Consider the following 16,345-nt stretch of genomic DNA (forward strand, 5'->3'; position numbering starts at 1 on the left):
CAGTGTGCCTGTGTTGCGCACTGGAGTGTTTTTACGCATTACTGCGTAACTCTGTAATTCAGAATAAATCCTGTTATTCTGTGATTTACCCTCCTGCGCCTGACTCCTTCAGAATCACCTCATCACAGAATCACACACCCGAACATGGAGGAGGAGAGGACCCGATTTTTCGGGACCAGCTGAGTGACCGGATCCAGCCACCCAGAGGGATTCACATATTTCGACCACGGAATTTTGACAGGACCTTATGCTGGGAACTTTATGGACAGGTCATTTGCACATAGTCTAGGCATTACATTGGTTCCCCTATCCATTCCACTCCCCATCAGAGCACTTGACAGTCGACCATTAGGGTCCGGGTTTGTTAGGGAAGTTACAGCACCAGTTACTATGGTTACGCACGAGACTCATCGAGAGCAAGTCACTTTTTTTTATTATTGAGTCTCCTGATTTCCCTGTTGTGTTAGGTCTTCCCTGGTTAGCACTACATAACCCCACCTTTTCATGGCCGCAGAGGGTTCTCACGGGGTGGTCGCGAGATTGTCAGGGTAGGTGTCTAGGTGTTTCCATTGGTGCAACCACGATGGAAAGTCCAGACACTAGCTCCACCGTGCGTTCCCCCCCGAATACCTCGATTTGGCGCATGCGTTTTCCAAAACGCAGGCGACAAAATTACCACCTCATCGGGCGGGGGATTGCGCAATAAACCTCCTGCAAGACGCTGTGCCTCCCAGGAGTCATGTGTATCCCCTGTCGCAGGCTGAAATGGAGGCTATGGAGACATACATCTCCGAGTCCCTGTGCCAGGGGTTCATACGTCCCTCCACTTCGCCTGCCTTCTCAAGTACTATCGGAGGTTAATTCGGGGCTTTGACAAGGTCGCAGCTCCCATCACATCTCTGTTGAAGGGTGGGCCGTCCCAGCTCCGCTGGTCTGCAGAGGCTGACAGGGCCTTCAGTAACCTGAGGGTTCTGTTCACCTCAGCCGCAGTACTGGCCCATCCCAATCCATCACTACCGTTCGTAGGGGAGGTGAATGCGTCTGAGGTAGGGATAGGCGCTGTCCTATCTCAACGCTCGGGCACGCCACCCAAGCTCCGCCCCTGTGCTTTCTTCTCCAAGAAGCTCATCCCGACGGAGCAGAACTACGACGTTGGTGATCGGGAGCTGTTGGCTGTTGTCCGAGCCCTGACCATGTGGAGGCACTGGCTCGAGGGAGGCGAAACACCCTTTCCTCGTCTGGACGGACCACCGTAACCTGGAGTACATCCGGGCAGCGAGGAGGCTGAACCCTCGCCAGGCCAGGTGGGCCCTATTCTTCACCCGGTTTGATTTTACACTATCTTACATCCCGGGTATGAAGAACGTGAAGGCAGATGTACTGTCCCGGCTGTATGACACAGAGGAGAGGCCCAGAGACAACACCCCCATACTCCCGGCCTCCTGCATTGTGGCGCCAGTAGTATGGGCGATGGACGCGGACATAGAGTGGGCGTCACTCACAGAGCCATCTCCACCTCAATGTCCAGCTGGGCTGCAGTACGTGCCTTCTCTTGTCCGTGACCGTCTGATCTATTGGGCACACACGTCCCCCTCCTCTGGTCACCCAGGTATCGGTGGTACAGTGCGCTGCCTGACCAGAAAGTACTGGTGGCCTACCTTGGCTAAGGACGTGAGGGTGTATGTCTCCTCCTGCTCGGTGTGCGCCCAGAGTAAGGCAGCTAGGCACCTCCCAGCGGGTAAGTTACAGACCTTACCAGTTCCACAACGGCCATGGTCCTACTTGTGTATTGACTTTCTTACTGATCTTCCCCTCTCTCAAGGTAACACCACCATCCTGGTCGTTGTGGACCGCTTTTCCAAAGCCTGCCGCCTCCTTCCTCTGCCCGGTCTCCCCATGGCCCTGCAGACTGCGGAGGCCCTGTTTACACACGTCTTCCGGCACTACGGGGTGCCAGAGGACGTAGTGTCTGACCGGGGTCCCCAGTTCACATCCAGGGTCTGGAAGGCGTTCATGGAACATCTGGGGGTCTCTGGTTTTCACCCCGAGTCTAATGGGCAGGTGGAACGGGTGAATCAGGATGTGGGTAGGTTCCTGCGGTCCTACTGCCAAGAACGGCAGGGGGAGTGGTCGGTGTTCTTGCCATGGGCTGAATATGCCCATAACTCTCTCTGCCACTCCTCCACTAACCTAATTTCATTTCAATGTGTTTTGGGTTATCAGCCGGTTCTGGCACCGTGGCATCAGAGCCAGACCGAGGCTCCTACGGTGGATGACTGATTTCGGTGGCTCACGTCCACCTCCAACGCGCCGTGCGTCGCCAGAAGGCCAACGCTGACCGCCACTGCAGTGAGGCCCCAGTCTTTGTACCGGGTGATCGGGTCTGGCTCTCGACCCGGAATCTGCCCCTCCGCCTGCCCTGCCGGAAGCTGAGCCCGCGGTTTGTGGGGCCATTCAAAGTCCTGAGGAGAATAAACAAGGTTACTTATAGGTTACTACTCCCTCCAGATTACTGCATTAACCCCTCGCCCCGGTGTACTTCGTCCGTTCCATCCTGGATTCGAGGCGTCGGGTGGGGGGCCTTCAGTACCTCGTGGAGTGGAAGGGGTACAGTCCGGAGGAGCTGTGCTGGGTCCCGGTGAGGGATATCCTCGATCCCTCCCTGCTGCGGGATTTCCACCGTTGCCATCCGGCTCGGGGGGGGGGGGGGGGGGGGGTATTGTCACAACTTCCTCCGAGGCTGCCTCCTCTCCTTGTTCGGGTAGGCTTCGGCGTTCGTCGTCACTGGTCTGTGTACAGTACTTTAACATACTACATTAAAAGGGCAATTTTGATACATGTATCTTACATTTTTTGCTATTGGATTAACTGGTTGTTAAACCAACTAAATTGAGAAGACATCATTATATTGTGTTTTGGTGATTAAATCAATGTTCTCATGGTTTTCACAGTAAACGTATATTTTGGATCAATGGTTGTGTGGTGAAAGATGTCTCCAAACAAAATGAATGAACAATGAAAGGTTTTGAATATGAGACTGCGTTACAAATGTTACCAGTTCAGAGTTTTGTACTAAGAGTTTAGAAAATTCACCACATACTTGTGAAAATAGTACCAAAGCAATTGAAGTAAACTGCAACCAACACCAAAACGACACACAAACACAACCAGTTGATAACTCATTATAATATCACTCTGCAGTGAATGTTAGTTGCTACATGTCACACCACACAACTCACCATTTTCACTTCCAACAAGCAAAAAAACAGCACACAGTTAGTTGTGTTTTCCTTGTTTCCCCTAGGTAGGGCCCAAAGACCCTAAAGCAAATAAAGGCCTCTACAGCAAAACTCGAAACACGCTGCAAACCCACCAAAACAATCGATTAAAACCAGTAGGCCTAGAGGCCCCTTTTTACCCAACTGAACTCGGCAAGAGGCCGGCCTCGCCTGATATATAATGCTAGGGAAACCCTCGTTAGGGCTTTGGAGTGCTTACCAAACACGAGTCAAGTCACAGTGCTGAGTGAGTGGTGTCACAACATGCACTATACTACACAGCCTTCTGATTGGCAACACTCTGGGGTCAGGGGTCATGCCCAGTACTCACTCTGAGAGGTGAGGGAGAGGCTGGAGGGGGACATGGGGGGAGGAGGGGAGGTGGGGTGTGATGGGGGGGGAGTGGGCCTGGGGGCTGGTGCCACCTCTACCTCGGCGGGTGCAGGTGTGGCGGGGGGAGGGGCTGGGGCAGACGACCGGCGAACATTGCCCACTAGGTCTGAAAGACGGGACACTGGTCGCAGGGACAGAGGGATAGATACGGATGGAGAGAGAGAGAGAGAGTTAGAGAGAGAAAGAGCAAAGGAGCAGGAGAAAGAGGGAGGAGGTGTAGGGGTAGAAAAGATCACAAAATTAAATGACGGTGAAATAAAAAAATGAAAGTATAAAGTATAAACAGAAAAGTCACATGTTCCATTCGAAATTGACTTATTACAAACTGACTTAGAATGACGAATATGAAACATATCCATGAAGACCTCTCAAAACACAGATCCTTCTCTTGTGAGTGAATAGGGTTCCATTTCCGACGCAGACCAGCTTATCTAAATACTCTGGTCCTGCTATAGTGTACTTACGCTGCATAGGGGTGTGTGCCATGGGTGGGGAGGCGGCGACGGAGGGGGCGGCTGGAGGGGGTGGAGGTGTGCTGGTGCCCCCTTCCCCATCAGACATGGGCCCTGACGCCCTGCGTACTACGCCAAACAGGTCTGATAGCTTGGTGGCTGGGGAGGGGGGTGGGGGGATGGGGGTGGATATGAATGAACTGAAAGAGAAACTGAAGAGATTCACACAGAAAACAGCATGCCAAAAATAAGGATAGCGCAAGCAGAAACAGAATCCCTGCATGCGTCCATTGGGACTGTGATGCTGCAGTGTTGCGGTTCTGTATTTGTCCACACGAGGGAGACAGTGAGCTGCTACATATACAAACACATTGCGGCCAGAATAGGGATGCTCCAAATCAAAAGACAGGAGAGGGGCATGGAGGGAGGAGGGAGTGATGAGATGAGATGCATCAGAGCAGTGTGTGCATCTTTAAATCTCTCTACATGATGCCACAGACAGCTATTTTATGCTAGGTTAGGCAAAGTTATGCTATTAGGCTAGGTTTAGATTAGTCACTGAGTTGAATGTGACAGTGTGGTGTATCTAGTAATATTTTCCTAATACAGGCTTTATTCACAACAGTCTAAAGACAGGACTGTGTTTGACTTTTATATTGACGCTTAGTGAGAACGAGTAGATTAGAAGGATACGTATTGATAACATACAGGTATTTTTCTGCCATTGAAATCCTAAGCGTTTTTTTTGGGGACATCTAAGTCCAAATAGATTTTCAGGATGGACAAATGCTTTCAGTGTAAATGTAGCCCTTTCCTGCAGCCAATGACCAAAAGTGCCCCCTTTGGCCTCCTGGGTGGAATGTTACTTATATTTTTCATAATTTCATAACTAATAAATATATATATTTTTTTTACTGATGAAAATCCAGTGTTTCTATGTCAAAAAGATTTGTTATATTTCAGTCTTCTGTGATGTATATAAAGTGTAATATTGGGATGAAAACTTAAAACTGAATACATTCCAACTCTATATCTGACATGGTACAGGTGACTTCTTTTTTTTAAGCCCATAACAATGTGTGTGAGGTGTATACTTTTGTTTCAAAGTAGATTTGTTTAAGACTACCAAGAATCACTCTGTGACCCTGATTTAGCCCACTGCAGTAAAAGGTTAAATGACTTAAACCAGATATAAAATATGTAGAGAAGATAACGGACCTATATATTTTTTTTTTTAAATCTTTGAGAACTAACAATCACCAAAATAAGCTAGACAGTAAGGGAAAATAGAATATTACAAAAACAATTTTTTGTGCAGTATTGAAATTGTTATTATGTTTGAGTGAAATAAAAAAGCATTAGCCATGGCAAAATGCATTGAATTGCAGGAAATTACAGTGGCTTGCTAAAGTATTCACCCCCCTTGGCATCCCCCCCCCCCCCCCCCCCAAAAAAAAAAGGCAATACTTTGTAGAGGCACCTTTTGCAGCAATTACAGCTGCAAGTCTCTTGGGGTATATCTCTATAAGCTTGGCACATCTAGCCACTGGGATTTTTGCCCATTCTTCAAGGAAAAACTGCTCCAGCTCCTTCAAGTTGTATGGGTTCCGCTGGTGTACAGCAATCTTTAAGTCATACCACAGATTCTGAATTGGATTGAGGTCTGGGCTTTGACTAGGCCATTCCAAGACATTTAAATGTTTCCCCTTAAACCACTTCAGTGTTGCTTTAGCATTATGCTTAGGGTCATTGTCCTGCTGGAAGGTGAACCTCCGTCCCAGTCTCAAATCTCTGGAAGACTGAAACAGGTTTCCCTCAAGAATTTCCCTGTATTTAGCGCCATCCATCATTCCTTCAACTCTGACCAGTTTCCCAGTCTCTGCCAATGAAAAACATCCCCACAGCATGATGATCTCGGGGTGATGAGAGCTGTTGGGTTTGCGCCAGATATAGCGTTTTCCTTGATGGCCAAAAAGTATCTTTTTCCATATGTTTGGGGAGTCTCCCACACACCTTTTGGCGAACACCAAACGTGTTTGCTTATTTTTTTCTTTAAGCAATGGCTTTTTTATGACCACTCTTCTGTAAAGGCCAACTCTGTGGAGTGTACGGCTTAAAGTGGTACTATGGACAGATACTCCAATCTCCGCTGTGGAGCTTTGCAGCTCCTTCAGGGTTATCTTTGGTCTCTTTGTTGCCTCTCTGATTAATGCCCTCCTTGCCTGGTCCGTGAGTTTTGATGTGCGGCCCTCTCTTGGCAGGTTTGTTGTGGTGCCATATTCTTTCCATTTTTTTATAATGGATTTAATGGTGCTCTGTGGGATGTTCAAAGTTTCTGATATTGTTTTATAACCCAACCCTTATCTGTACTTCTCCACAACTTTGTCCCTGACCTGTTTGGAGAGCTCCTTGGTCTTCATGGTGCCGCTTGCTTGGTGGTGCCCCTTGCTTAGTGGTGTTGCAGACTCTGGGGCCTTTCAGAACAGGTGTATATATACTGAGATCATGTGACAGATCATGTGACACTTAGATTGCACACAGGTTAACTTTATTTAACTAATTATGTGACTTCTGAAGGTAATTGGTTGCACCAGATCTCATTTAGCGGCTTCATAGCAAAGGGGGTGAATAAATATATGCACGCACCACTTTTCCGTTATTTATTTTTTGAATTTTTTGAAACAAATATTTTTTTTCATTTCACTTCACCTATTTGGACTATTTTGTGTATGTCCATTACATGAAATCCAAATAAAAACCTATTTAAATTACAGGTTGTAATGCAACAAAATACGAAAATGCAAGGGGGATGAATACTTTTGCAAGGTACTGTAGCTTTAAAACTGAAAAATGTTCTCTCAGCTCCATTGCAGAATATGTAGAATAGCAGGAAATTTGCTTTAAAACGGCAAAATTGAACAAAAATATAAATGCAACATGCAACAATTTCAACGATTTTACTGCCTTACAGTAATCAGTCAATTGAAATAAATAAATTAGGCCCTAATCTATGGATTTCACATTACTGGGCAGGGGTGCAGCCATGGGTGGGCCTGGGAGGGCATAGGCCCACCCACTTGGGAGACAGGCCCACCCACTGGGGAGCCAGGCCCAGCCAATCACAATACGTTTTCCCCCACAAAAGGGCTTTATTACAGACAGAAATACTCCTCAGTTTCATCGGCTGTCCGGGTGGCTGGACTCAGACGATCCGCAGGTGTAGAAGCCGGATGTGGAGGTCCTGGGCTGGCATGGTTACACGTGGTCTGCGGTTGTGAGGCTGGTTGGACATACTGCCAAATTCTCTAAAACAACGTTGGAGGCGGCTTATGGTAGAGAAATGGACATTACAATCTCTGGCAACAGTTCTGGTGGACATTCCTGCAGTCAGCATGCCAATTGCACGCTCCCTCAAAACTTGAGACATCTGTGGCATTGTGTTATGTGACAAAACTGCACATTTTCGAGTGGCCTTTTGTTGTCCCCAGCACAAGGTGCACTGTGTAATGATCATGCTGTTTAATAAGCTTCTTGATATGCCACACCTGTCAGGTGGATGGATTATCTTGACAAAGGAGAAATGTTCACTAACATAGATGTAAACAAATTTGTGCACAACATTTGAGAGAAATAAGGTTTTTATGCATATGGACAAATTCTGGGATATTTACATGTTGTGTCTATATTTTTGCCAAGAGTGTGCAAAGCTGTCATCAAAGCAAAGGGTGGCTATTTGAAGAATCTCAAATATAAAATATATTTTCATTTGTTTAACACCTTTTGGGTTAGTACATGATTCCATATGTGTTATTTCATAGTTTTGATGTCTTCACTATTATTCTACAACGTTGAAAATAGTAAAAATAAAGAAAAACCCTTGAATGAGTAGGTGTGTCCAAACTTTTGACTGGTAGTGTATATATATATTTTATACACACTTTTATTCATTTTACTATGTCAATATGTATTTGTTGTCGTTGCTGTTTTGGCATCAAACTGGTGGCAGTTGTGAAAAAAGTCAACAGTTGGAAGAGTAGCAGAGTTAATTTAAAGGATGCCATTGTATGATCTATGTGCACATATATGCCAGAGTCTAAATGGTTTTGAATCCGGGCCCACTGCCCTTCAACAAAAAAAATCTGAAATAAAAAATAAAGATGTTGATTAGATGCTGTTTACATTAATTAACTAAATTATTTTGATTAGATGCTTTTTTTGTTTATTTTCTCTTGAAGCATATGGTCATAGACAATATGGACACAGATATATATTTTTATATATGAATACTTTTAAAAAATGTTATTCAAGTGTAAATTACCAAAGTTACCATAGATTTCCATACATTTTCTGTTAATGACCAACATTTACGAAGATTCTGGTAACTTTGGTAGATTTCCGGTAGTTTTGCAATCCTAGTCAAGCCACGCATCATTCAAGGTTTCAGTGTTCTAAAAAGATCATATGTTGGTGAGTACACACACAGGGGGTTGTTGCCATACGTCTTGTGTGTGTGAGCGTCTACACAGAAGTATGTATATGTGTCTCTCTGTATGTGTGTGTGTGTGTTTATGTGTGTGTGTCACACTGCGCTTGGGGGCATGCCGACTTACAGTACACAGCGGGCGAGTGGACTTGGGGCTGTGGGGCGGAGGTGTCAGGCTGGGACTCGGTCTTAACTGAACTGTCTATACTCTTCCCTGATCAGACACACACACACACACCCAGGACCGACAGATCAATGAGAAGAGATGGGAAAAGAAAAGAAGGAGAGGGTGAATGAATGAAAGAATGAATGAACAAAAGAAAGAAACACAACATTGACTGGGTGGATGGAAAACAAAAGGAGAAAAAACCTACTGATGATTTCCGAGCTTGGTATTTATTCAAGTTTACCTTCTGTATCAGTAGAACAGATGTATTACTAAAGGTATTTGAAGGCAGTATGTATGAGAACAGCCTCAATTCGTCGGGGCATGGACTCTACAAGGTATTGAAAGCATTCCACAGGGATGCTGGCCCATGTTGACTCCAATGCATCCCACAGGTGTGTCAAGTTGGCTGGATATCCTGTGGGTGGTGGACCATTCTCGATACACACGGGAAACTGTTGAGCGTGAAAAATGCAGCAGCGTTGCAATTCTTGACACAAACCGGTGCGCCTGGCACCTACTACCATACCCCGTTCAAAGGCACTTAAATCTTTTGTCTTGCCCATATATCCATATCTCAAGGCTTGAAAATCCTTCTTTAACCTGTCTCCTCCCATTAATCTACACTGATTGAAGTGGATTTAACGAATGACATCAATAAGGGATAGTAGCTTTCACCTGGATTCACCTGGTCAGTCTATGTCATGGAAACTATGTAGGCAATAGGGTATAGTTTTGTAAGCAGACCATGATAATGATGATTGGGAATAGTAGTAATACAGATGAATACCGGGATCTGTATGCTAGGCAGATCTGTCTACAGCACAGGGTTTCCAACGAAGCACAATGTTATTCCTCTGACTGCTTGGGACTAGTGATCTGTCTACTGTATATTATAGTAGACAGGGGGAAGAGCAACAAGTGATCTCCTATTTAGAGAGTAAAGAACACAAACATACCAGGAACATCCCAGGAACATACGGTACCATACAGATATATAGTGTGCTGTAGTACAGGAGGGGGCATTCTGCATAGTTCAACAATCCACCAACCCAAAATAAACTATGAGTAAATCCAGTTCACTTTACATGCCAGTCGACTCTTCATTGTCTCTTCACAATCGCAAGCACGCATGAACACACACACACACACATTATACCCACACATGCACAGACACACACCACACGCAAACACACAGACACGCAGACACACCCTTACAATCTAAGAAATCCAAACCCACAAAACCAGATAACCTATTATAAAAACACGAGCACAAATCCAACCAAACTCCCATGCCGTACTCTCTCTTACCTCAACCCAGTGGATTCATTTCATGAGCACATCAGACTAGCGTAGTGAGACTTACACTACAGTAACAGTACATCTATTAGCGCTCTAGTGCTATGTATCCCAGGTGGCGCTGCTACAGTAATGTTTCTCCAACTCCTCCACATGGCTCTGTTTCCTGCCACAGGCTAAATATACACACAAGGTGCCCTTGGCCTGCTCCTGTGGAGGGCTACTAGAGCAGGAAGCTGGATACCTAGCAGTAGCACAGAGAAGGACGCTACAAAACAGCTCACTCTTACTTTGGGGGCGTTGGAGGTTGGAGCATAAAAGGAAGGTACAATACAGGCCGATTTTTTCTTGAGTGGATGGTCTGGGGGCCGGAACATAATTACAAATAATTTGTAGACTGCAAATTGACCGCAAGAAGCACAAAAGTTTGACTAAACCATAATAATTTCAAACCTTGCTTACATTTGTATATGATCATATGTCTCTCTATTATGCGTGGGAATACTTGGGAACAGATTTCTTAAATTCAAATCACTTGGAGCTGATTTCCTGGAGTTTCTACAGTCTTTTATGTCCAACATATTGCAGGGCCGCCAGTTGGGGAACCCTGTAATAGAGTCTCTATAGAGAGGCAGCGGTAACTACTGTTATACTTCACACTGGACCACCACATTAGTGACCTGCTTTAGGGAGATCTTATTGATCTCATTTCATGGACACACACACACACACACACCTCATTGGGACTACATCACTGTCAGAGACACCTCTGATTGGCAGATCTGTACAGTGGGTTTCATAAGTATTCACCCCCCTTGGATTTCTTCACATTTTATTGTGTTACAAAGTGGGATTAAAATTGATTTAATTGAGAAGAAAAAAATGTCAATGATCTACACAAAATACTTTGTAATGTCAAAGTGAAAAAGAAAATCTAACATTTCTTACAAATTTATGGAAAATTAAACACTAATATACCTTTATTAGATAAATATTCACCCCCGGGTCAATGCATATTAGAAACACCTTTGGCAGCAATATTCTTGGGTTAGTCTAAGAGCTTTTCACACTTGGATTGTGCAATATTTTCCAATGTTTCCTTTTTAAAAATCTTCAAGATTCAAGTCTTTCATAGATTCTATTTTATAACATTTTAGTCATTTAGCAGACGCTCTTATCCAGAGTGACTTACAGGAGCAATTAGGGTTAAGTGCCTTGCTCAAGGGCACAGCGACAGACTTTTCACATAGTCGGCTCAGGGATTAGAATCAGCGACCTTTCGGGTACTGGCACAATGCTCTTAAACATTAAGCTACCTGCCGCCTTTATCTATTTTTAATTTATTAGGATCCCCATTAGCCGACGCCAATGGCGACAGCTAGTCATACTGGGGTCCGACACATAAAGAAAAATACATTATAGACAAAAGACTACAATTTAAATACATCAACATGTAGTGTGTGTGTGTGTGCATCTATCAGTTACACACACTGTACATGTCAGTACATACACACAACAAGTAGGTCACATGAGGCATTGTGCTGTGAGGTGTTGTTTTATTAGTTTTTTGAAACCAGGTTTGCTGTTCACTTGTGCTATATAAGATGGAAGGGAGTTCCATGCACTCATGTACATTTCCTTGAATTTGTTCTGAACCTGGGGACTGTGAAAAGACCACTGGTGGCATGTCTGGTGGGGTGTGTGTGTCAGTGCTGTGTGTAAGTTGACTATGCAAACAATTTGGAATTTCCAAGAAGTGACGCAGTCAGTCTTTCCTCAACTCTTAGCCAAGAGAGACTGGCATGCATAGTATTAATATTAGCCCTCTGATTTCAATGAAGAGCAAGACAGGAGGCTCTGTTCTCTGTTTTCAAGTAGATTGAAGTCATAACTGTAACTTGGCCACTCAGGAACATTCACTGTCTTCTTGTTAAGCAACTCCAGTGTAGATTTGGCGACAGGGTCTAGCAGTGCTTTCACTCACACCGAAATGCTGCATTCGCAGCTTTTGACCTGCTTTGAGCAGCTCCTCTTTGTACAGTAGCTCAGAAGGACACGCATACACACAAACTCAGTCACGACTCTGACAACATCAACACGGGTATTCTTATTTCAATCCACATGATATTGTGTCTCTCTCTATACTCAGCTCCTGTGTACTCTGCTGGGTACAGTACTGTCGTGGTCAAAAGTTTTGAGAATGACACAAATATTAATTTTCACAAAGTCTGCTGCCTCAGTTTTTATGATGACAATTTGCATATACTCCAGAATATTATGAAGAGTGATCAGATTAATTGCATTTATAAGTCCCTCTTTGCCATGAAAATGAACTTAATCCCCAAAAACATTTCCACAGCATTTCAGCCCTGCCACAAAAGGACCAGCTGACATCATGTCAGTGATTCTCTCGTTAACACAGGTGAGAGTGTTGACGAGGACAAGTCTGGAGATTACTTTGTCATGCTGATTGAGTTAGAATAACAGACTGGAAGCTTTAAAAGGAGGGTGGTGCTTGAAATCATTGTTCTTCCTCTGTTAACCATGGTTACCTGCAAGGATACACGTGCCGTCATCATTGTTTGCACAAAAAGGGCTTCACAGGCAAGGATATTGCTGCTAGTAAGATTGCACCTAAATCAACCATTTATCGGATCATCAAGAACTTCAAGGAGAGAGGTTGAATTGTTGTGAAGAAGGCTTCAGGGCGCCCAAGAAAGTCCAGCAAGCGCCAGGACCGTCTCCTAAAGTTGATTCAGCTGTGGGATCGGGGCACCACCAGTGCAGAGCTTGCTCAGGAATGGCAGCAGGCAGGTGTGAGTGCATCTGCACGCACAGTGAGGCGAAGACTTTTGGAGGATGGCCTGGTGTCAAGAAGGGCAGCGAGGAAGCCACTTCTCTCCAGGAAAAACATCAGGGACAGACTGATATTCTGCAAAAGGTACAGGGATTGGACTGCTGAGGACTGGTGTAAAGTGATTTTCTTTGATGAATCCCCTTTCCGATTGTTTGGGGCATCCGGAAAAAAGCTTGTCCGGAGAAGACAAGGTGAGCACTACCATCAGTCCTGTGTCATGCCAACAGTAAAGCATCCTGAGACCATTCATATATGGGGTTGCTTCTCAGCCAAGGGAGTGGGCTCACTCACAATTTTGCCTAAAAACACAGCCATGAATAAAGAATGGCACCAACACATCCTCCGAGAGCAACTTCTCCTAACCATCCAAGAACAGTTTGGTGACGAACAATGCATTTTCCAGCATGATGGAGCACCTTGCCATAAGGCAAAAGTGATAGCTAAGTGGCTCGGGGAACAAAACATCGAAATTTTGGCCAGGAAACTCCCCAGACCTTAATCCCATTGAGAACTTGTGGTCAATCCTCAAGAGGCGGGTGGACAAACAAAAACCCACAAATTCTGACAAACTCCAAGCATTGATTATGCAAGAATGGGCTGCCATCAGTCAGGATGTGGCCCAGAAGTTAATTGACAGCATGCCAGGGCGGATTGCAGAGGTCTTGAAAAAGAAGGGTCAACACTGCAAATATTGACTCTTTGCAAAAACTGAATGTAATTGTCAAAAAAAGCCTTTGACACTTATGGAATGCTTGACATTATACTTCAGTATACCATAGTAACATCTGACAAAAAAAATCTAAAAACACTGAAGCAGCAAACTTTGTGAAGACCAATACTTGTGTCATTCTCAAAACTTTTGACCACGACTGTACACTACCTTGACCTGTCTCTCTACTGTCTCCTAGGGTCTCCAGTTCTTACCTTTGACATCTTCGTCCTCCACAGTGTTGCTGCTGTCAGATGATTCCTACAGAGGGGAGGGAGAAGCACCATCAGAGAGGAACACACTGGACACACACGTACGTGCAGGCACACACACACACACACACACACACACACACACACACACACACACACACACAAACACACAAACACACACACACACACAGGCACGCACGCACACACACACATGCTATTGAAACACACACTTGATAAGAACACCCAAAACCCTCAAATCGCTAACTCAATTGTCACTCTTGTTACTGCTTAGTTAAATCAAACCCACATTCAATTAATAAAAATCAATTAATCAAATCAATCAAATGACACACAAACACCTTCGGGATGAGTGTACGTTTCGGCAACGTCTCATATCTGTCTTAGAGGGACCAACAATGGTTGAAGTATACAGATGTAGGATCTTAATTTGAGCCAGTTTGCTACAGCAACAAATAATCCTGCAGCAACAGGAAATGTGAATTATTATGTGGATTATAATTAATGAAAATATTTGTAGGGGTTGCTAGATTTCTTCGGAAGGGAAAATCAAGTCTGAAATTTCAAAGTAGAAATTACAAACTTCAGAAGCCTTTTTAAACCTCAAATACAATACAAGTAAAAAATGTCCTGCATTGCAGGAAAGTTCTCCTGCAACAAGGTTATCCAATTAAGATCCTACATCTGTAGGAGACACCTACAGTATGCAGGACGACTCACAGAGACACAGTACACAATGACCTTGACATCAACAAAACAGCAGACCTTGACTTCAACAAAACAGCAGACCTTGACTTCAATAAATTACATTACATCTGACAAAAGCATTTAGCTGAAAGCGTGAACTGGTTTCATGTCAGTAAACCCACCCATGGGCATCCCAGAGAAAGCAACATCACTTCAGGATCCAACCTCTAACCTTTTACCTCAGCTTGACCCCCTCCCTCATTCCATCCACCTTACAGTCCATCTCCCTGCTGCCTAATACCATCAATATGTGTGTGTCTCTAATACCACCAGAGTATGGGTGTTAACATAGCCTTGCCTTGCCTGAGGAAACATGATTCCCAGCTACAGCTTCCAACCATCTGCCCCTTCTGTTCACTTCCACTCCCATAGAAATAGAATCACCACCCATCACAGAACATTGACCTGAATGGGGATACCTGTTTTAGTCATTCTATTTCTATGTTCACTCCCACTTCATCTGTCTCTGTCTTTGCTGCCTGCCACTGATAGATAGAGATGTGAGGGCAGGCCACAGAGATACATTAGTTATATGTGGCAGGCATCGATGTGGCATCCATTACCCTATTAGCCTAAGCTGTTGCACTCTTTGGAATGCTGTGTCTGTATCTCTCCCCTGACCTGCCAGAGGAAAAATGTGAGACTTTTTCCTATATGGCACCATATTCCCTATACAGTGCACTACTTTTGAGCAAAGCCCTATGGGTCCTGGTCAAAAGTAGTGCACTATGTAGGGAATAGGGTGCCATTTGGGATGCAACCCAGGAGCTCTGGTTTCCAATTAGTGGATTAAATGGGCCTATATTCCCCAGCATGATAGGATATGGATACTGGGCCCTCATTTGGAACACGTTTACACTGGAGAATTCCACAGAGGAGTGTGTGATAGAGTGTGTGTCGTGTGAGGAAGACAGAAGAGGTCAACTGTGTGTGTGTGTGTGTGTGTGTGTGTGTGTTTCTGTGTCTGTGCAGTATTCTGAACCCCCGTCCAGTCCAAAACACCCTGAACAACTAAATCTATCAACTCCTGATGTGAACTACCGATAACTCAACACCATAGAGAAATGTGTAATATAATATAATATAGGGTTATTACCTCTACTGTTCTTCCTTCTCCCAGACATAGGATGTGCAACAAATGGCACACTATACCCTATATAGTGCACTACATTTGACCAGAGTCCTCAAAATTAGTGCACTAAATAGTGAAAAGGGTGCCATTTGGGGACGCAAGCATAGCTCTATTACATAGGCTACATACAGAACACGAAAAGAGACTGTCACTGACAAACAGATCAAACAGATTGATATATAGATAGACAGAGGGAAATAGTCATGAAACCAGCTGATACATATAGCCTACATTACAAACATAAACACCGTACAAGCTCACAATGCCAACCCTAGCCAGGTCAAGCAGACCGAGTGACTGCTGCGCTCACGTTTCATTTCACTTAACAGAATGTGAGCTATTGCAAGATCAGGCTGGTTCCACTGGGCACTCCACGTCATTTCAACATGTATTTGGTTGAGACATTGATAAATGAGATTACAACCTATATTCACCCACTCAAAAAGACAGCCAAAAGTCAGTTGAATTTCCAATGTGTTATCACTACGCTTTCAACCATCTAAAAGCACAACCAAATTTCAATGGGATTACAATGTCAGATTAATGTGTTATGACTATGCTTCATCTGATAGCAGAACCAAACTACCTGGATTGCAGTT

The 16,345-nt window shown here is 44.5% G+C and overlaps 1 protein-coding gene across 2 annotated transcripts in view; it reads right to left on the reverse strand.

The window, feature by feature from the left end:
* Positions 1-16,345, reverse strand: part of LOC311141761 (calcium/calmodulin-dependent protein kinase type II subunit beta-like) — a 98,989-nt gene that overhangs the window by 6,005 nt on the left and 76,639 nt on the right. For both annotated transcript variants that reach the window (XM_084177203.1, XM_084177204.1), the window contains one exon: positions 13,853-13,898. In XM_084177203.1, the coding sequence (XP_084033329.1) occupies positions 13,853-13,898 (46 nt within the window). The remainder of the gene's footprint in view (positions 1-13,852; positions 13,899-16,345) is intronic.

Source organism: Coregonus lavaretus, assembly GCF_964263955.1.
Source record: "Coregonus lavaretus genome assembly, chromosome: 14".
NCBI lineage: Eukaryota > Metazoa > Chordata > Actinopteri > Salmoniformes > Salmonidae > Coregonus > Coregonus lavaretus.